At 42.1% G+C, this 21,517-nt stretch overlaps 1 protein-coding gene across 5 annotated transcripts in view; it reads right to left on the reverse strand.

The window, feature by feature from the left end:
• smoc2 (SPARC related modular calcium binding 2) overlaps positions 1-20,197 on the reverse strand; it is a 35,017-nt gene extending 14,820 nt beyond the window's left edge. The window contains exons 1-7 of one of the 5 annotated variants that reach the window (XM_029120608.2): positions 19,518-20,193; positions 7,769-7,931; positions 5,277-5,383; positions 4,846-4,945; positions 4,011-4,055; positions 1,459-1,542; positions 946-1,020 (exon numbers count right to left, since the gene is read on the reverse strand). In XM_029120608.2, coding sequence (XP_028976441.1) covers positions 946-1,020; positions 1,459-1,542; positions 4,011-4,055; positions 4,846-4,945; positions 5,277-5,383; positions 7,769-7,931; positions 19,518-19,592 — 649 coding nt within the window. In that variant the 5' untranslated portion in view covers positions 19,593-20,193. Of the gene's footprint in view, positions 1-945; positions 1,021-1,458; positions 1,543-4,010; positions 4,056-4,845; positions 4,946-5,276; positions 5,384-7,768; positions 7,932-19,517 lie in introns of all 5 variants that reach the window. The other 4 variants (XM_029120610.2, XM_029120611.2, XM_029120609.2 and 1 more) reach the window with 4 other exon arrangements.
• Positions 20,198-21,517: the final 1,320 nt, after the last annotated feature.

The raw sequence follows: 21,517 nt of genomic DNA on the forward strand, positions 1-21,517 counted from the left end.
CAGGCCTCTCCCTATATGCCACACAGCACTTCGACGGAGCTTTAAAGCATTAAACCTCTATGCCAACAACTTATAAAAAGGGGTTCTCTGGGCCATTAGGGCTTTCATCGCTTCTTTCTCTCTTTCTACTTTTTCTTTGTGGCTTCCCTCCGGGCTCGGAAGCAACAGTAGGATTATACATTCTCCTTTGTCTTTGTTTGTTTTCATTATACAAGGGCTTTAGACGCAAAATACCCTAAATGAAATACCTCCCCTGCTTTCGTCCCTCTGTCTCTCTTAACTCTTTTTTTATACATTTGTCCTTTGATATATATTTTTTTTCCTTTTTGGAGAAGCCTCTTTAATACGAAATCAAAATCGAATGCCCTGAGGAGCAATTGGGAGCACACGGTAATCAAAACCATCAACACGTCGTTCACAGCGTTTTTATTGGTCATAAATCAAAACGGAGTGATGCGCACTCAATTGCGTAGGCACACACACACACACACACGCACACATGCACACACACACACACAAAAGCATACAGCAAACAGTAATTGTCTCCAAATGAGTAGATTGGAATAAATAGAAGTCATTGATCCATGCAATGAGACCAACGTGTGCTAGAGGATAGTCTGAGCCTGGGGAATGAAGAGGACGCTGCAGTCTGCTGACAATTACAGGCACATGGCATGAGAACAAGCCCACAGACATGAGTTTGAAACCATAATCAATAGAGAATAGAGGATACACTCATCTGCGCTAAGGATGTGGGATGAGTAACTCATACAATGCTTTCGTTCTATGTGTCTTTATACTGCAAGACATTCTTTTTTGAAGATTTTCTCCCATCACTCCTCGCTGTGCATGCAATAAACTGGAAGCTGCGAGAGCTGTATTTAGTTGACAGTGCAATCCATAATAAAGTCATTGTATAGATAAAGAAAGGCAGTTTAATCTCACATTGTGTTCTAGTCCGGTTGTTCTGCCGGCTGCGAACTTGCTCTGTCCAAAGGGTGGGATACTGAGAAATTATATCTGAAAGAAAATTACAGAATTGGTGAAAGAATGGTCTATCAAATACACATGAACATCCATCCAAGAAGTTTACCGGTGGGACAATTTTCCTGTCCCTTCTTTTAAATACATCAGTGATATCCTTTCTTGATTTTTATGTCGTACATAATCCATTCTGACTGTAATAACTAATTCTACCCATATTTTACCAGTTCAGTCGACTGAAAAAACATTCTCATTTACAGCAATAAAATAGAGAGCAATTACATTTGCTCTGGGACAGAACAACAAAGTTTTCACCTTGACTCAGGACTCAATCTAGTAATGCAATTGGCTACTGGTCAGATAATCTTACAGCTAGGTACACCTACATGAAAGGAGGAAGAAAAGGAAGACGCATTTCTGGACATGATAAAAAAGGACCCAGAACGGACCCAGAAATGATAAAGGACAGCTTACCTTCCTCATCTGGCTGGGATTGTGGCTCCACCACTAGGCCAGCTGACTCATCTGCGTTGAGAATGGAAAAGATTTGCAGGGAAACTACAATTATGAGGGTACGCTAGACTTTAACAACAATAAGTCAACCATTAGAGTTTTGCACATTGCCCGGCCAAGAGTGGTAGGATGGGGATGGGAGACAGAAAGAGGACTGAAAAGGTGTTTGACGAGAGGAGAGCCACTCAAGGTGTCAGTGGTCATAGTTGGATGTCAAGACTGGAAATCTTATGGAACAAAAGTCAGAATTAAAGATTTTTCTTTTTCAGAAAACATTATATAGTGAGTGGCAATTCATGCCACATAATACCTCCATTCCTGTTTTGTCAATGGAAATCAGAAGGGAACGTATGAGTAGCGCATGTAAACATCTCCAGCCAGGGCACAGTTAAACATGCATGACATTTAGTGGAGAACCACACAGTTATTCATATGTAAGGAATGAGTGCATTTGTGTGTGGCTGACGGATGATAAGGCCTCCAAAGCCCCACCCGAGAAGAATGCAGCGTCCAGGTGCACACATGTTCCGGAGGAATCAGTCAACATCGGGGTTGGTCTTGGTGTTTGTTTGGTCTTGGTGTTTGTTTGGTCTTGGTGTTTGTCTGGGCTTGGTGTTTGTTTGATTTGATGGGAGGGGGAGGGGCGTGGAAGGGATGGGGGCAAATGGGAAAGTGGGCTAATTGGGTCTTGTATGGTTAGCACAAAGGCCATAACAGCAGGTGTGGTTAACCCCACAGCTTGTCACAAAGGAGGGCTGGACCGTTGTAGTAACAGAGCAGGGACACGGGCTCAAACTGCCCAATGTTCCCCTATAGTTAATAGTGTAATACTTTCGGTCAGTGCTCTGGTCTAAAGTAGTGCAGAAGAGGAACTAGGGCGCCATTTGGGACACGATGCAGAACATACTAGTCTCCCGTCACTCTTCATAGGCACTCATGTATATTGAAGAATACCACATTTGAATTTGAGGGATTATCAGATCAAATGAAACCCTACCGGTCTTGAAGTTAGTGTCTACATTAATTCAGAAAAGCACAGGAAGTCTTTGCACACTGTTCAAATCACTTGGCTGTGGCAGGCCCCTTTTAAACATTCGTTTAAAACTCTGTAGTCTCTTTATGACTGTAATTCCTTTTTCTTGGGAAGAGCAAATGCCATTTGTGGTTGCACAGCGTTAGTTTCTGTGACAAATGATTCCAGAATGTGTATTAAGTCGCATGGCAAATGTGGGTGGACAGCATTAATTATGGAAGCTATTTGTTTCCCGCTCTGTTGTTTATTTCTGATAACAGACAGTTGATGGGGCCACCTAGGAAGGCGTATATTGATGGGCCTCTGGCCGAAACAAAATATTGATGCAATCGAAGTTATTTCGGGATACCACAAATCTATGGTTTATTCTGGGTTTTAACCATCCTGTTTATCTAACCAATTCAGACTGAACTCCACTCCCTGGATCGTGTCCCAAATTGCACCAAATTCTCAATGCTGTGCACTACGTTTGGTTGTAAGTAGTGTGATGCGAATACTGTACAGGCTGTCACTTCGGATGCATTCTCTCATTGCCCTGCATTTGCATTTTCCCTGATTCTAATAACAGTTGATCTATGGGTAATGACTTGGCTGGGCTTAAACAACCTACATGCTTTGGGTTTATGCTGTTTACAGAAAAGAGGCTCAGACATAAACGTCACACAGTGAAGAAATACGTGACACTGGGGCTCTGGAATCAATCGTAAACCTCCCCCGATTAACATTGTCCTCCACAGGATTCACAAGATTTCAAATCAGCATGCCCTTGAAACTGAAAGAGGGACATAGAAGAGATGACAAATGTCCAACGCTAGTGGTTGTGCAGGGAGGGAGAGAGGGTGAGAACCAGAGGGTAAAGAAGCTCAAGTGATAAGTAGGACTGGGAAGATTGCTCTGTTGTATCTGAGCACACATCGGCTGCAAGGAAAAAGAAGGATTTACGTTAATGAGTTAACTTGTTGAGTCCCGCCACTCTGATCATCCTTTGTCAGCTCCATTCTGTTTCATGTAAAGACTTAAACATTATTTGTCTCTTTAACCCCTTCACATTATTCCACCGACCCCAACATAATTATTTTAATATAAGACATAGTATAATATTGGCTCGGCTCAGTTCAGTCTGGTAGTGTGAAAAGCCCTTTATTCTGTCTGCTAGGAGTAGATATTATACAGGCCTACATCATTCTGGCTTAGTTTCTGTGCAACAAACAAGCTGTCTTTTATTCCAGGCCTGCGGCATCTGTCTCTCACTCTTTCAATTGATAAAATATTGGAAAGGCAAGCTATAACAGGTGACCATTCTGTCAGCTCTTCTTATAGCAAACACACACTCACACACACAAGTGTAAGCACACACCTACCCAAATGCAGTCGAACACTCCCTAAGGCACAGATTAATTCACAGACACTTAAAATATAAAAAAAGAAATAAGGTTTGATAATTTTATTGTCAAGGTTATTCAGTGTATTAAGTACTTACCTGCTTTTCCCGGTTCTCTTGTGCTAGCTCGCTCATGTTTCGACCCTGAAAATGACACATTGCTTTTAAGTGACAAATCAGTTTGACAATACAGCGCATTAAAACAGCAAGTCGAAAAATAATTCACCCCAAGATGACCTGGGATGCTTGTGTCCATTAGGACACGGCGAGGAAAACGTGGCGTAATGTCTTACACTTTCAGTGTTAAATGTCCAGGTAGTCCCTCTCTGTTAGTCAGCTGCTATATCAACCAAGCCTCCAATCACTGACCTTAACCAGTAAATACACTGACATCAACACCGACTGACTACTCAACCCTCTCTCTGAGTGCTCCCTAGTTGCCTCAGATCGCGCTGACTTCCAATTGAGCCCCAAAGAGGGAAAATTATAGGACATGTGGCATTGGTTATTTGATTGTTTGGCAGACTGTGTTATCCAGGAATGCTCGCATTCCGTACAGTTTAACATCGTTGCTCAACCCCGGCGCTGTTGCAGGATTTTTCGACCGGGCCTATTTACACTATGCAGCCCAGGCCTTGAAAAACATCCTCGGACTCTCAGGCTGTGCCTTCAATGGCGCACTGTTCCCTTTGAAGTGCGTTACTCCTGTAAAAATGAGGTGTGCCTCATATGGAAAATGACAACAGTTGGAACACTGTGTGGGTACGTGATAGTCAGCAAGAGGTCTCAATATGTCAGCAATTCGATAACGGTTAAAAAGTAACGTACGACTTCTGGCAAAATAGATTAAGGGGTTATTTACAACCATAGCATAACTATCCCCAAAGCCACAAATTATGCATTAAAAGACCCAGGTTTGGAGGACTGTACCCACCTTGGCATCGGGGCTTCTTATTGGCCACTGCAGAACCACTGATAGGACGGCCATTGGGATTGACGCACCAGCAGTACCCTGTGTAACTATGGCACTGGACCTGTGTACACCACAAAATGGCATCCAAGCTCACACAGGATAGCATGTCACTTCTCACACAAATTAGCACTGTTCAGATAGCCTAGGAGTCAAAGAGCATTTGACAAGTAGATGAGAGGTTGCTGGACTGAATCCAGAGACTCCTGACAAGCCAGGTTAGATACATAATACTAGAACATCTCATTAACTTCAGGAATATATCCAAGAGGTGGTTAGCTCGGGGGTTTATATTTAGTAAGATTTATTGTATTGTTCTGTTGGCGTGTCTGTTCAATAAAAAAAATATTAATAAAAGACGCTGAACTATTTCCTGCACTGTCTCTTTGTTTTACCTCACTGTATGTTCCATCTGGGTTGCAGACAGGTACAAACACCTGGGGGAAGAGCTTCTTGGCCTGCTGCTCTGTGTACTTCTTCTCTGCCACGCATCTAGAGGTATCTGGAGCACAGATGTCATAATGTTCATCACACTTCCAATATATCATTAGGTTCCAAATAATTAAAATCTCATAAATCTACTGATATTCAGTAAAAGGAAAATGCTTCAAACATATGTATAAAAAAAAGGGGAAATTGAATCACATTAACATTATAAACAGAGGACAAAGAAAGAACGACGTAGGAGAAATAATTCAAGCTGTTGGAAGTGGCAGATGCTTGTGTGGCTGGGAATTGAACCAACATCCCCATCCCATTAGGAGCTGACAGGCCTCTGCACCAGCCAGTCCAATGACCAAGTGGTAAAGCCATTACAGGACTGGGCAGATCACAACACTACCATAGAGAACATTCCAGTCTCGTCCTAGCACGGAAAAAGGCTGATGCACGGGAAATACAATCTGGAAGGTTAGGATGTTGGGACGTTCACCTCTTCCTCTCTTAACCCCACACCACCCCTCTCTCTTTCCCTACTTTTGTCTTTAATTGCCATTCTCTAGACCCCACTCAATCTCTAACTCTCTCTCTCCAAAACCCACTTCTGTTTTGTCTCCTAGCCTTTAAAGGTTCTTGAATAAAAACAATGTGTCAATTATTTTCTTCTAACAAGACCCTCATTTCAGATTGACCTGTCAGAACAATGACTCATTGTTCTTCCCTCTTAGCCTGGTTTAGATCTAGTAGCATTGTTTCACCCACTCCTAATATAGCAAGGTAGCACCAACAGAGCACCAGGCAATGGTTTGACCACTACTGAAGCATTAGCTCCAACTCCGTGCCATGGAGAAGGAGCTGATGCCACAACTGAATCGTACTGCGTGTGACACATTAAGCCATAATGAAAACCTGGCTGGCTGGCTCGAATCAAGTGAAAACAATGACGCATGCTAAAAAGTTGAAAAGCTGTCTCCAGTCTGTTCAGGAGGCGCTTTGTCGCTGGCCTTGGTCCATTAGAGGGAGAAGGGGAGAACGTGTGCTGGTTTATTTCAGCCTGAGAGTATGTGCCACTGTCACTGGCATATAAGAGGGGCAAGGCGATGTTTCCGGACGGAGGGAGACAGGGACGCGGGGAGAAGCTTGTCTAAAGTTAGCTTCAGTGGAAAAACCCCAAACCTCTCGTCCTTCTCAAGGGGGCTCCAACCAAAAAACCCAGACGACTGGAAAAAATGACAAGGACAGTTGAATCATCTGAGCTCTGCTCTGTGATAGAAAACAAATGTGGTGCCAGTCTCACCGTAACCAAACGCACAAACCCATCTCTGTGCTTTCCAGGGCCGCTGAGTCGCCGCCGACCTCTGGGTTATTTCTGGTCCCGACTGGCCCGGGTTACAGTCTGGATAAGTCACTATGTGTGTCTGGCCCCGAGGATTGGAGGGGGTTTTACACTTGTCAGCCTCTATGTTGTTGACGCATACAATAGGACTTTCACGGACCCTTGTCCTTTTCAGCCTTCTTAGCTGGAATCCTCTATTCTGTCTCTCTCTCTGTCGGCCACATCCAGATGTCCTGCTCAATGCAGTTACCGTGGCTACCCAGCGCGAGCATTGAATTGCATTAAAAAAAATAATCTGTCAAAATCTTGCAGCCCTCCCCGTTACTTTCTGGCGAGTGTCGTGGAGGAGGAGGTGGGGAATAAGGGATTCTGGGATTGTATGGGGTCTTCCTGCCACCATTTACACAATGAGGGGGTCTGTGAGCCGCCTGACCTTTCTGGGTTCCGATTGCATTACGCTTTTCAACCCAACTCCTCCATTGCTCCCATATGCATCTACGCTAGCATGCATATATAATCTCTATAATGAAAACAACCTCATTCCTTCTAGTCAAGGAATGTCATTATGTGAGAGGATTGGAAACCTCTCACATAATTGATTCTGTTCCATCAGACATAGAATAAAATCTGTTTCTAATCGATGAGGATGCTTCAGTGGTTTGACATTTGGTTGAAAGGAAAGGAAATCATGCACAAAGTAACAAAGAAGAGGAAAACAATGATGATACTCTATAATGCAGGATCTGTAAGCCCATCTAACACAAATCCTGAAAGGACTTCAGTTCTTTAGTAGGGGTCATTCTGCAACAATTTGAGCTGCCTACAGTACACTTCAGCCAGCCAAAATAGCCTTTCATCATCCCTCAGATAAACGTATTAGACCACAAAGAACGTGATATGTTTACAACTTCGTAATGCTTGATTTGTAGCTATGGCCCAAACCATCAGATTCTACTTTTAGATTCTAAATGCCTGTTGGTGTCAATTCCAGTTGTCATCCCAGCAATCAAAAATCAATTATGCTGAAATGAATTTAACACATACGTTTTTTACCATGACCCTCAGTGCATTTATAAGGCTTAAGCAGCGCTGAAGCGTGACTCGTGACCTGACCTTTGCATGGCCCTCGAATGACCTCCAGCTGTGGGTCGCGGCACTTGGCACGGAGGAACTCGCAGCGCGATGAGAAGGTCCTGCCATCAGACGCGCACAGGGGCTTCCTGGGAGCGCCAGAACACTCCATGTTGCATTCTTTATCCTGCTCCACCCGCAGAAACTGAGAGAAGGGGAAAGAGGCAAGAGGGAGAGAAAGAAGAAAACAGGAGAGGGACAAGACAGAGAGATAGAAAACATGAACAGGGAAAGAAAAAGAAAGAGGTGTTAAAACAGAAAAATAATTGAACTGACCTCTCCGCCAAAACAGTTGAATCTTCCTAAGCAGCAGGTGTGATTTCCCAGGGATTTATGTAGCCTAAATACAGGGTGTGATTGGGGCTCGAGTAGGGGCGTACGCCTTCCAGATCCATCTTACGAGACTATTATGCCAACAAGTCCGCAAAGGTACAGCTGTCCATTCATTGGCAAAACCAAATACAGTAATTGAAAGTTTCTTGTTGGCAGTCTTTTATAGTTGCTATCGGGAGGTTAAGGAAACAAACATCCTCTCCAATAATTGCACGAAAAAGCCTTGATGTACAACAACCGGGCACAAATCCTGGTGAAAGCATCCCTATCACCATGGCCGCTGTCAGTCACACAGAGTAGCCTTGCTGTGTCTTGTCCCGAGGGCGAGAGGTTGTAAGAGGGGGGCCGGATCAGACTTGAGTGACGCTTCCTCTTTGCCTTTTTTCCGTGCCAACACCTGCGCAGGAATTCACCTGAAATCCCTCCCGGGTCCCGAGGGATGTTTGACTGATGCCTGAAAAGAGAGCAATGAGGATGCAGCCTTCTGGCTGAATGCATCGGATCACCTGTGTCAATGCCACCATTGTGTCTGCCAACCGCAAGCTGAAACCCCCCTAGCTAGTCCACACAAAGCGCAGGCAACAGGCTGTGACTGCTACAATGAATGGGAGAGTGGCTAAATGAACTAGAGATCTGGACGTTTTTTTCGCAAGACCATGTTTTTGTTTTCGAGTAAGCATGATTTCAGGTGAATTGAATTGAGACTGAGACCTCTCTAGAACGGGCGCAGGTGTTGTTGTTTTTTTCAGCCATTCAAATCCAATAGTAAATTCCTTTCTGTGGACTGCAACTGTCCTCTCCTGACGCTTGGATGATTTTCTATCTCAAGTCGTATAAATAGTAGACAGCTGAAAATAAACACTGAAGATGTTTTTGTTTTGGTTGTCATTGTAGGCATGCACTCACACTGCATGCAATGCTGTGCTCTCCACACACACACACACACACAAGTCACAAGATTTAAAGGCCTTTAGTAATTACAGTCGATGTAACCTTCATCTTATAAATACATTGTGAGCAAATTGACATGGCAGTGGGCCTCGAGAGAGGAGAAAAGGACAGAGCGTCTTACAGGACTGATCACTAATTTTAAAAAAAATTAGCCATGTCTGACATGTAACAAATGAAGAGGGACTTGACAAGGGTTTAGGGTTGGTAGTATGCTCCGAGTTGGGCTCAGAGGAGAGCTGGAGGGGCCACACTGCACCTGGAAGAGTGTTACCACGCATGGATCTCGGCATTACCCGTGGCCGGGAGGGGGGGTACACAACCCCTCTGTCATCTCTCATCATAAATCTCCCAGACAGTAATCTCAGGGGAGAGGCCAGTTGGAACACATTGAAAGGCAGAGGAGCCGCAAGGGAAGGCTTGGATTGGATGAAATAAAGAAGAAAACGAGTCACTATGTTCCTTTCTCCCTGATGTGTTGTCATTCTATCATAGAAAGAATTACATGGATCTAAAAAAAAAGCTGAAGGCAGTGAAGAGGATGAGATGGTGAGATGTTTGCACGTGCTGCAGGGGCTGTGCCTGTTCAGCCTCTCCTCCCTCCCCCTTCTCCCCCCTCTCCCCCACTTGTAATGCTGTCTTGTATACTGGGAGATGGGAAGACTGTCCAAATATATGGTCAGTTGCCTGGCTACCTAATCATATTGATCTGTATCAGATACTCCCTTCTGATTATCTCCCCTCTGAACACATTCTAACGGTTCTGATTGGTCCAGAGTGGTCCAGAGTGGCTGCCTTTGAGGCACATGTACCGCTGCAACATGGTTGTGAATCCGGCTCACTGCTCTTTCTGCAAAAAAACGCTCTTGTCTATTTTTTCACTTTCCTTTCTAATGAAACATAAAGTGACAAAAATAATGTATTTTACTGCTACAGGATTTCATACTCTGACTGGAAAGACGATTTAATTACTAATAACTTTTTTGTTGTTATGTAGATGCCTCGATTTGACAAAACCATGAATGACATCAATGACGGCTCAGTCCCAAACTGAAGTATATAGAGAATCATTCTTTTGGAGTCAGGCAGTTTCTATTGGAGTTGTCAGGCATTTTCTATTGAAGTTGTCAGTGCCATTTTGTGTTTGTCTTGATTCTTCTTCATTACAACTTTCTTTTTGACTGAATCATCAGTGAAACAGCATTCTGAAAATTCTTCCACTTTCTGAATATGATCTTGAGATAAATAGACAATGAGTTTTGTTGCCCATTCGCCGCTGGGGGTCTAACCCTCACCCCCCTCCTCCTCCTCGTCTCTAATTTCTGAGTCCTTTGGATCGTCTGCACCAGTGCTTCTGACTGACAGTCTCCCACAGTCTCGGGTCAGAGAACTCTCTCACCTCCCTCCATCCCTCCTGGCCCCTCTTCTCCCTCACTATCTTCCCTTCCCGTCGTACAGCAACAACAAACCCCCGTTAAGGCTTTCCCCTGCAGCTGTGACCATGCCCCCGGCCGTTCTCTCTTTCACAACTCCGGGCCACATAAAGGAATGGAGGCATAAAAGACTGGGCAGAAAATGTCTTTCTCCAAAGACAGCACCCGTAGTGGGCCAAGATCAGCTCTGATAATGAACAATATGTGTGGCCTCCAGACTTCAACCCAGACACAAACCACTAAAGCAGGCCAGCGCCCCTACGCGTATGCTACCATAACCCACAGTGCGCCTGCCGCTGCCCACCCAGAGAACCAGATCAGACCCACATCATAATTCTTGCCCACAGCTAATGGCCAGCCAACAGACTGACAACCACTCAACAACCCAGCAGACATCTAGACCAACAGCTATCCAAAACTCTGGTTCTCACAGTCTTGACCCCGCATTGCCGAACCTGCCCGCCAGCCAAAGATCCTGTTACCCAGCACCGCCAAACTCAACGATCCATCACATCAGCTAGACACCAATTCCCAGTTATCTACGAGTTTCAAGGACATACCTAGCACCCACTCAAGATGTCAAACTATCGACAAAACACAAGGATAGGGTGGAAATAAAGAATGAAGGAGAAAAGACAGAAGAGAACGACCGTATCAAGAGATGAATGATCTGTTGAAGGCCTCTACCCCTCGTGTCTAACTAATGGCAGCTAGCTGTCTCGCGGCAGGCCTGTCTGTGGCCGGTGCTGATGTCACAGTGGGCCCGACACTCATAGCTCGCTCCTGCAACGTTGCTACAGCAACGGTCTCACCATGACCCGGAATGGGCTGCGGTGTGATGGATCGCCCGATTGCCTCTGTTACATCGACGCTCATGCCTACTTCCTCCAGTCTCCTGTAACATGGAGGACAACGGCCAATAGGGGGATTCCTACAAGAGTGACACATGGCTAGTTTTATTTGACTCATTTCTATGTAGCCTTTTGAGTGGCCCAATTCTTTCTATGTTGTCTCTGTCTTTTCTCTTCTCTTGTACTATCTGCCAGAAGATTCGTTTTGAATCGGCTATTACCATGACACACGAGGTTGAAAAACCAATGTAGGGAGTTTAGAGAGGGAGCAAGTGTGGGAGAGAGGATTTTTTTTTAAGACCAATCAACATACAAATCAAATCCTACTACCTCCCTAGGCTATGCAGCATTGTGAGATTGAATGGAGTGGTCTAGATGCGAAGCTCCAGCAGAGAGCACATTGTAGCCCAATGAGGGCCTTCTGGGCTAGGGGCGCCCCCCTCTCCCACTGCTCCAAGAGGCCCCTCACACCACGGTCCAGAGGGGTCAATGGGGGCCCCAGCTGAGAGCCGTCGCAAATGTGTTAAATTGCCTTGGCGGGAGTTTCCTGCGCCGACGCTGGGATGCAAAGGGGATCATTAGTTTCCAGCATGGTGGAAAGCGAAGAAAGTGACAGCTTTTTAACCAGCCTATTAACTCAATCAAAGGCAAATGCATTTAATTGCTGTGAAAGATGTAAAAAACAAGAAGAAAAAAAAAGGACAGAAAAAAGAGAAAGTTGTGAAAGGCAGCTGGTAATCATGTGAGAAAAAAAAAAAAAAGATGTTTTGTGCAGGTGCATACTTTTATGAACAAGAGGGGGGAATAGAGGCCATGTGGAAAAAGCATGATTTATTTTTTTACAGGTTTGTGCCAGAGGCAGGCATTGTTGTACATTTTTATCCGATTTAAACACGATTCCAGACTGCACTAACACCTTCCACTGTACAGCGACAAAAACACAGCCTGCCCAGGAACAACATCAGAAGCACATTGTTCAGCTTCCTATTAACATCCAGAGGGCATTGACCGATGTTTGAGGGAGAGATCGGGAAAAATGGTGGGGTTAATTACGTTCTCATGAGGTAAAACATGTACTCTGTCTCACAAGACTACAGATTGAATCACCCCCATAAATATGTAGCCTATTTCTACACACTCAAAAACACTTTAACAACTGTTAACCAGACATGAGTAATTTTACAGAATGTTTGTAAGACCATATGAAGCGTACCAAAAATATAGTTTTGAGATGGCCTAATACAGTATAATGATTCGCTAATCGAGTGGATTCAGCCATCAGCTTGAGTCCAACAGATGTTTAAGGAGACCAGGGGACGTTTTTCATTAAAATAGTTACCTCCAAAGCAGGGCAAAAGTCTACTCATTGTTAGTCACATCCCGAGCATGCCCATGCACTGTCCCCACACACATTTAAACACCATTCCTTTTCTTCCGATTGGTCTGCTTGCCTGGTAAATATCCATAATAATCACCCATGCCTAAAAGCTCAATAGAAAATTAGATACATAAGCTGCTTGATTGTTTGTCTATTCACCCCTTTCTGTGAGCGTGCATGTGCATGAGGGCGTGTGTTTGTGGCTGGCTGGCTAATTGGTCCTATATCAGAATGTATGTTTGAGAACGAAGAGTGTAAGGTGAGTCTGCACAATGCAACGCTTCCTCCCACATTCCACAATGCCTTGTGCAGGCACACGAGAGTGCTTCCCTGACCCCCGCACCCCCAGGTTAACAACCCACGGCCATTTGTTTCCAATTGGATGCTAAGGCATCCTCGCATGGCTCATAAATATTGGTGCTGCGGGCAGCGGCTGTCAAGTCAACCTCTAAATCACAGGGGCAAGGTTCTGACACATTCCTCTGCAGCTTCTTTGGCTTCTGCTTCCCACAACTTTCTATCATTCCTACCTGAGCAGAAGTGAACGCTGTGCACCCTTTCTTTATTTCCACATTGACTACTGGGTAAGCATTGGGTGTAAATAATGAGGTTACAGTTTTCATTCACTTACTCTAAAAAGGAGCCATATTACAACTATAAAATAATTATAACTTTCCTTCGAACCATTCCAAAAAGCAACCAAATTCAAATAGAGAAATAATGGCCATATATTTTGTTTAGTAATCACCTAAAGGTGTCATGTATTTTTCATAGTTTAAAGTATAGCAAATGTTGGATAGAAATGTCAGATATTTTGTGTATTTCTACATCTGAATGTGTTATTACTGTGTTTCATGTAAAAGTACAACCAATTGATTAGAATTGTAGACTGAATGAAAAGTGCATGTTGCAAGTGATCAATGCTCAAGACTGCAAATACAATTATTGTGAAGATTTGATCTTTGCATGCTGTCTTGACCATGCATGCTCTCGTAAGATGACAATAGTTTATTTTTTTCAAACAATTATTTGTTTATCCAATTTAACCCCCTGTTCTAACAATGTCATATTATCGAATTGTAGTTACAACCTTGTATTATTGCAGCAAAGTCCAATGTTTTCTGGATAATTGTAGAATCATCCTCTGAATCATGCCAAGCAACGCCATACCAATTATAATATTGCTTGCTAAAAGAGGAGGTCAGCCAACCAAGGCATCAGAAGAAACACTTGTTCAACTATTAACCTCAGTCAGTTTGCAGGTGCCTGACCTGCTACATGAAGTCACATGAAATATGGATTTTTTTGTCATCTTCATCAAGGTTTCCTATATTGACTACCTTATAAGTTCAAACAAAAGCTGATGAGTTTTTACAAATGGTTTATAGCCTTAAATAGCATCACTGATGAAGTAAGATTACTTTAATAAAGTATGGTTACATTTAATTAGCTCTGTAAACGTTTTCTTTGAAAATAACTTTTACAAATAGCATTAGGGAACACTCAATAATCATTCTGATGATACTACATAATTATAGTGAGTAACAAATAACAAAGCTGTGTCCAGCTGAGCTTGGTTGGAAGACCAAAATTCTATAGAATAATTAAATAAATCAACACTGTGGTTGATATTCTAACCTTAAAACAACAGTTGATGAGTTTTTGCAAATCGACTGTATTGCACAGCTATAGATTCCATATCAGACCATTTCTCAGACAGGGAGGAAATTACATTGGCCTGTGCTTTGCCCCTGTAAACACTGACAAGTGCTTTGTGACTGTAAATGTGCTGACACGGCAGTCAAGAATGCACAGTCATCAGTGCTGTTGGATTTTGGAGGCAGCTAATGGCTGCATATTTGGCTTCTGGCATGCTGGCTGGTTGACTGGCACAACAAGAGTGAAGATGATCACTGGGCCTGCCAGGGACTGGAGCAATGAGTAGCCAGCTAAAAAGCTTGACACCATCACAATGACAAGCCAGCAGAGATAATCACTCCCCACTGAGCCAGGGAGATGTCACCCAAAGATCAGGTCAGACACAGCACAGTCTTAGAAATGAGGGTACATTTCATGTACAGTATGGTCATTCATTTTATCATGTATCATGTTAACACACTGGAGTATAGTATTACTATTTCAATAATAAAACATTATTTGCTTATCATTTGGTGCACTAAAGCAAAATATAAGTGGTTCCAAAATAATGCATTCTAAGTATACTGCTTTTTTTGCTTGGTTAGTCACTTAAGATCAATGAGTAATTACTTAGTTAGCTAGCCTTGATTTTATTTTGCAAATTTGGGCAGTGACATAATTTTTTTTGGTCTATAGGTCACTGTCCAAACAGTTTTGGAGTTTACTCTATCCAGCCCTGGTTACAAACCTATTTGGAGTAGAACAGTTGGTGTGAATGGTTACAAAGCAGATCCCCAGTGATCTTAAACCTGGGTTATTTGCTTGTCCCTTGATACCTTGTGTGAATTATTCCTAATATGAGCTGTTCATCTAAGTTGTATAAAGTCTGAAGCTGGGCAGTTATGGTGATTTGACCAGCTGCTGGACTTCACTGGGGAAGATGACATTCTTGAAAATATCTGAGCCCTCTCATGAAGGGGCGGACTGGCCATCGGGAGGTTTGGGGCTTTTCCCGGTGGGCCTAGGCCGACTCGATTTACGAGTCGCTCATTTTTGTGCAGTTTTTCCCAGGATGATCGGAATTTTGCGGGCGCTCGGCCTGACTTCAAATTCTCTCTCCCTGTTGCTATCCCTCTGGTGCACAAATGTCTACACAACGGCTTCTCACATGGACCCAATATTTCAATATTGAAGGGGGAGGAGGGGTGACCTCAGCATAAATAAATGTGTCCAACATGTATGGCAGAACAGGGTTGGTCAATATCTTAAGCAAAGGTTTTTTTGTATTGATGCTTTTCTGAACATACATTTGTTGTTAAAAGGAGAGGAAGAGGAAAGGTGTTAACGAGTGTAAAAAAATTGACTTTTTCCTAATAGTTTATGACACGCCTGATTGTGAAGACAGTAAAAAAAGGTTGCGGCAAGCACAAAGAGAAAGGGAACAAGGGAAATACAATCACATGACCAAATTCCATCACTCCCGCGCATTTGGACTTGAGAGAAATGTTTGCAATCCAGCAATTACAATTCTAATAAAAATCCCAAAGGTCACACCACTTGTCAAGTTAGAGTCCCAAATTGACACTGGTTCTGACATTTTAGATTTAAGGACACAAGTCCTCAGCTGTGACAGAGGAAACAACAAGGGAGCAGTCAGTGTGGAGCCAAATGCGTAGGCCAAGGGTACAGCCAGCAGGGGTCATGAAGTATGTCGCATGGGAAGTGACTCCTCTGGCCAGGCACTGTTAGGCCACATAACTGGACTGAGTTGGTGTGACTTTATCACAGACAATGAACTGGCCATACACTACACAGCTATAGCAATCTTACTGTCGTGGGAAAACTGTTATAATGCAAACATCTGTATAATCTTGTCATCTCGAAGTCTGTAGCCCGTGTGTTCACATTGTGACCCGTCTAGGCCCCTCACGGTCTGCCAATTTCCAGACGTCATGGCCCTCCTAATACTTTGGCTTCAGGCTAGCAACAGAGGACAAGTTGCTAGTCACATTTTTTGCACCCAACTAGATCAAGAAAATGCAAGAGCTATAATGAGCCATTAAAATGTCTCTCATTATTTCCATACATGTGAGGATTCAGCATGAGGCCAGCAAGTAGAGTTATTATGTGTCAATTTTTATCCACTGGTAACTTTTCAAAGGTCATAATATTGTTCAATAGACTGATATTTATAAAGTTTTCAATGCACTATTCAAAAGGACTTCAATCAAGTCAAATCATAACTAACTATTTAAGTGAGGCATACCAGTTCTGAATGCAGTTGACCAAAATGTATTCTCTAATATAATAACCCAGTTAGCAGTCTAATTTTCGGTCTTGGACCACTACAACAGCTTAGATACACCTTGTTCTTGGGACTGAAAAACTGTGTTGTGTGGGAGGGTTAGATTTTGAAATAAATTATATGGGTGGATTGTCGGGGGATAGTATAAATCTGATTACAAAGTTATATATTGATTAGTTTGTGTCTTTCTTCTATCTCCTAATGATTGTCATCTTTAGGTTATTCTACAAGGCCCTATTGTAACTGTTAAGGACACTCTTTTGATAGTGGTTTTATCAAAGCCATTTAATACCAGGAAAACATGGAGTTATATGGTAATTTATGGATAAATAATGTGCTTGGGAGTGCTCAAGTCTTTAGTTACTGATGCATCATACTGAATCTTTCCAGAAAATGTTGAAACCATACATGCATCCATTTATGAGGGGAATTGGGAAAACTGGGCTTTGGCATGAGGTGTTTAAAATGTTTTCTAACTGTCAAATTGAAGTCTGTCCATTCCTCAGAACAAATATTTTATGCAACCAAGTGATGGTGTCTTCTAAAGTGCAACAACTGAAAGGGTGGCCAACCAACATTAGAAATAATAAATCAGTTTGCTCATATTAGGGATAATTTACACTGAGCTATCATGGAATAAGCAAATAACTTTAAGATAATTTCTACTTTGTAACAATTCACATTAACAAATCTATTCTTAATTGGTTGGTAACCAGATACAGTGAATTCCAAACGTATTTAGAGAGTGGCCCATAGAAAACATTTGCTGTCTTCAAAGTATTTGAAACAAATGTCACTGGCAAAACACTTACGCAGTCCACTGTACTGTGGCTATGTAGCTTTTGCTATCTTGCTGAGACAAACATTACTCAGTATTAGGAAACTAGACTAGATAGCTAAATTATCTTGGGGATTTAGTAGCAGCCTAACAGTGTAAATTAACTGGATACAGTTATGAATTTACAGTAATGAAAGTTTGTTCACATCTTAAAATGCAGACAACAACAGTTTGCTAGCATTGGCTGACAGGAACCAATCTTCTACAAAGTTTGTTGTCAGCTTTACAGAAATACCAAGTGTTGTGTAACTGACCAGTGAAAACATCCTTGTTAAAGAAAGATGCCAAGAAAAAAGGTAAAGTTATGAATGCATTGCGTGGTTAGCTGGAAGACACCAAGATTTTGTAGATGTAGGCATGTGCAGATATTTCTCCATAGAAACACGTAAGGTTATTGCTACAGTTCTGAGCACAAATGGCGACAGATTCACAACTTGATCCACCAATGCAGATGCAGCAGTTGTAACAAAAATCTGTTACAAATCTATGCATTTATAAAAATATTGGATTACAAATACAAATCCAGGAATGTTTGTGGATAGTGAATTACATTTGAAGTGATAAAATAACATCCTCTCATCAGAAGTTTTGGATTTCGTAACCTTGATGTGGCTTGTAAATGAGATTATATTGGTAAACTATTCTAAAAATAAGATATTTTGATAAATGTAATGTATTTTAATGATACAAAATTGTATCCCAGATGTATTCCTGATGCAAAACTCCAAGATAGTTTTAATATAGAATGTAGCAATACTTGCCCTAAGCTTGTTTTTTTTTTATCATGTTGCAAAACAGGTTTTGTGTGGCTACAGTTGGCTCTCAAACATCATCCTTTATTGGCCACAGTACCTTTCAGTGTAGGTAGGATTTCTCTCTAGTAGATCTTGTAGTGGTGTGAAGCAAAAACTGACATATTCAAAGAGCCCCCCACCCCCCAAATGGTATAACAGCTTTTCCACTGATCTGAAGGTCTACAACAATATCTTATAGAGAAAATTCCACACAGCTCTCTGTCACAAACAAATATAGTCAGTGGTAACCCTACAATTCACTCTAAAACAAGGCACACTGGGAAGTAACATTTCAGGCGTGGCTTATGGGGGTGTGGCCTTCAGTTAGTCAGTTTTGTCACACCAGTGGAAGTGTTATAGCAGAAAAAAAGGCTACATGTACCTTTACTAAAAACACACATTTGTAGTTTTTAAGAAAGGTACTATATCAGAGTGTGGAGCTAAAGTAGAGTTCTAACTAATGGAACTAAAGATTAACTTACAGGGCACCATTTCAGTAACAATCTGTTGTACCAATAGAATAAATCTGAATCTATATGTTTTGTTTACACCCCCCAAATGGCACGGTTAGACCAAACCCAACCCATTAAGATATTCTGTCACTAACTCAGACCGATTGCATGCACCTTGAAGGACCATTGTTGCAGATCAGAATTTCTTCAGAGATTCTGTAAGGATTAAGTAATTGTTATTTTAAATCAATTTAGACCTCTGGAAACCATAGCATTCACATCACCTATGGTTGTTGTCAGCACACTTTGCTTTCGTAATTAAAATGAAGTGGACTATGAGAAAAATAAACTCATATTCAGATAATTGTAACTAAAATTGTTTGTTGGACTCAAGTGGACAATTCAAAATGTGGTGCTGATCTCAGAACATTCAACGTTTTTCCTTTAAACAGTGTTCGATTTGTTTGTGTTTCAAGCAAGGGGTCTGGCTTTAATAAAGATAAAAGATACATAAACAACCATATAAAAAGGAATGTATCTTAACCAAATAAAAAATACATATTATCGATACTATATTGTTTCAACAAGATGCAAGTGAAGAACCCAAGACATAATACCGCAAAAAGTAGCCTATAGCGAAATCCTTCTCTTAAAAGCCATCCTATAATATAACACGTTAATGATTTACACAAAACAGAACACTGGAAAACTATGACAAATCATCGACTTTACAAAAAAGTATTGCAACGCTTGTATCCTACCGTAAGAGCCGAGAACTTTTGAGCGCACCCGGAGCAAAGGAGGCAGAGAAGGAGCAAGAGCGGGCAGACGCGCATCCTGATGGTAGCTCTCGAGGAAAATTACGCACGATCCAAAGTGCAACCTACAGCCTACAATATCTGAGCTTCAAAAAAACTACTATCTTAAGTATCCAAAATATTTTCTTGTGAAAATGCGACCAATTCAATTCCCAAAGTACTCCTTTAAATTGAGGTGGTGAAGAAGTTGTGGGGAAGAAGTGTATTTTATCACAAGTAATAGGCTATGTCTCCTCGCCTCTGCCAATTCCGTTACGTCTGCAACCTTCTGATATTTCTCGCAGTGGATATACCCCCTGTGTCCTGACCTTTTCCCCTCCCTCTCTCTCTCTCTCTCTTTCTCTTTCTCTCGCTCAAACACAGACACAAACTCGATTTCTCTCGACTTTTCTCAACACCCCCTCCTCTTATGTAGAATAGATCCCTTATCAGATGCAGGCAGTTCCTTGTCCGCAGGTAGCCTATAAGTTTTGAAGGAATCTTACAGCTGCTGGTAGCTAAGGCAAACACAAAGGCTATTCTTTTCTTTCGCCCTTTTTTCCTTTTCTCCCTAAACCACAGGTAATCCTTTTAAGTTTTTTGTTCAGATGAGTTATGAGCCTGGCACGTTGAAGAGAGGACCAAACTGCGTAAAGGCGGGGGAGTGCGTAGGGAGTAGCGCTTGAGAATGAGGATGAAAGATGACAGCAGGAACAGAGAGCCGCGCGCACAGCCTTGCCCTCTCTCTCTTCAAACAATCCCAAACTGTTTTCCCTCGACACGAACACATGCACGCACTGATGCTCTTTCTTTTTTTCGTCTCTCACACACATAATATAAATATGGGTAGGTCTACATCTAAACTCAATATAAAATCAAATTAATATTTTTTGGTGTCCCCTGCACCATGAACACTATCAACTAACACCCGCAGGCTGCCATTCATGTGGAATATTGAAGCATCCTGTCATATTCCACTGATGGCAGCAAACACTCACGGACATTTGAACAAACCCACAAACGGTCATTGGACTGCAAAAATGGACGTGGAATCTTACCAGCGGTGGTCTGAAGGCCAGTGTTCGAAGACTTGCAAAAAATGTCATGGTGGTAAAAAAATGTGCTGTGGCAGATCGGGAAACACGGCTATGTGACACTCCTATGTGACATTTCAGGGTGTTCAAGTTAAATGAAATGGTATCCTTCATTTAACAGTTTTAATAGCTTCCAGAAAACGTTTCATTACATTTAGTCATATGGCTGACACTTATAAAGAGCGACTAACCGTCAATGCATACCTTCTAAGAAGGTGGGTGGAACAACCACACTACTTAGTGCTTATAGTATTACAAGAACACTCTGATCAATTACAGAATTATTGACAAAAGTATGTGCTGGACTGAAGAAAATACAAATATTAAACCCAGCAAGCATAACTCTCTTGACCATATAGTTATTTTAAGAAGTTCTTTGAAAATGGGCAGATATTCTTGGATATTCTGCTGTCCTATTCTCGAGAGGAAACCGTAACCATGGTTGCTTCTCTTGGCCAATTGACTACATTCGGGATGAGGATCAATCTTAGCTCAAGTTGTAAAATAGTAAAACTTTGTAATGGTGTTGATCATGACAGAGACTGGTGCTAATAATGTATCACTGTAAATTAAAAATCTCACAACCATATCACAATGAATAAACCCAAGGTTATGGCCAAGGATGTTGCCTGTCTTCATGTAGGGTAGTCACCATTAAATACAACGTCCGAATGTAAGGCTGCCAATACAAATACATAGCAATCATGCCACCTTGGGGAAAGTAACATTATTACATCTATGGTTCAGCTTTATTCACGGGACACATAACTTACACATTGAATTATTAGTACATACTAATTTATAAAATCATCATCATATATTATATCAAAACCATCTCAACCTAGGAAAAATAACTTTGTTTGTTATTTA

The sequence above is a fragment of the Esox lucius genome, chromosome 6 (assembly GCF_011004845.1).
Source record: "Esox lucius isolate fEsoLuc1 chromosome 6, fEsoLuc1.pri, whole genome shotgun sequence".
Lineage (NCBI taxonomy): Eukaryota > Metazoa > Chordata > Actinopteri > Esociformes > Esocidae > Esox > Esox lucius.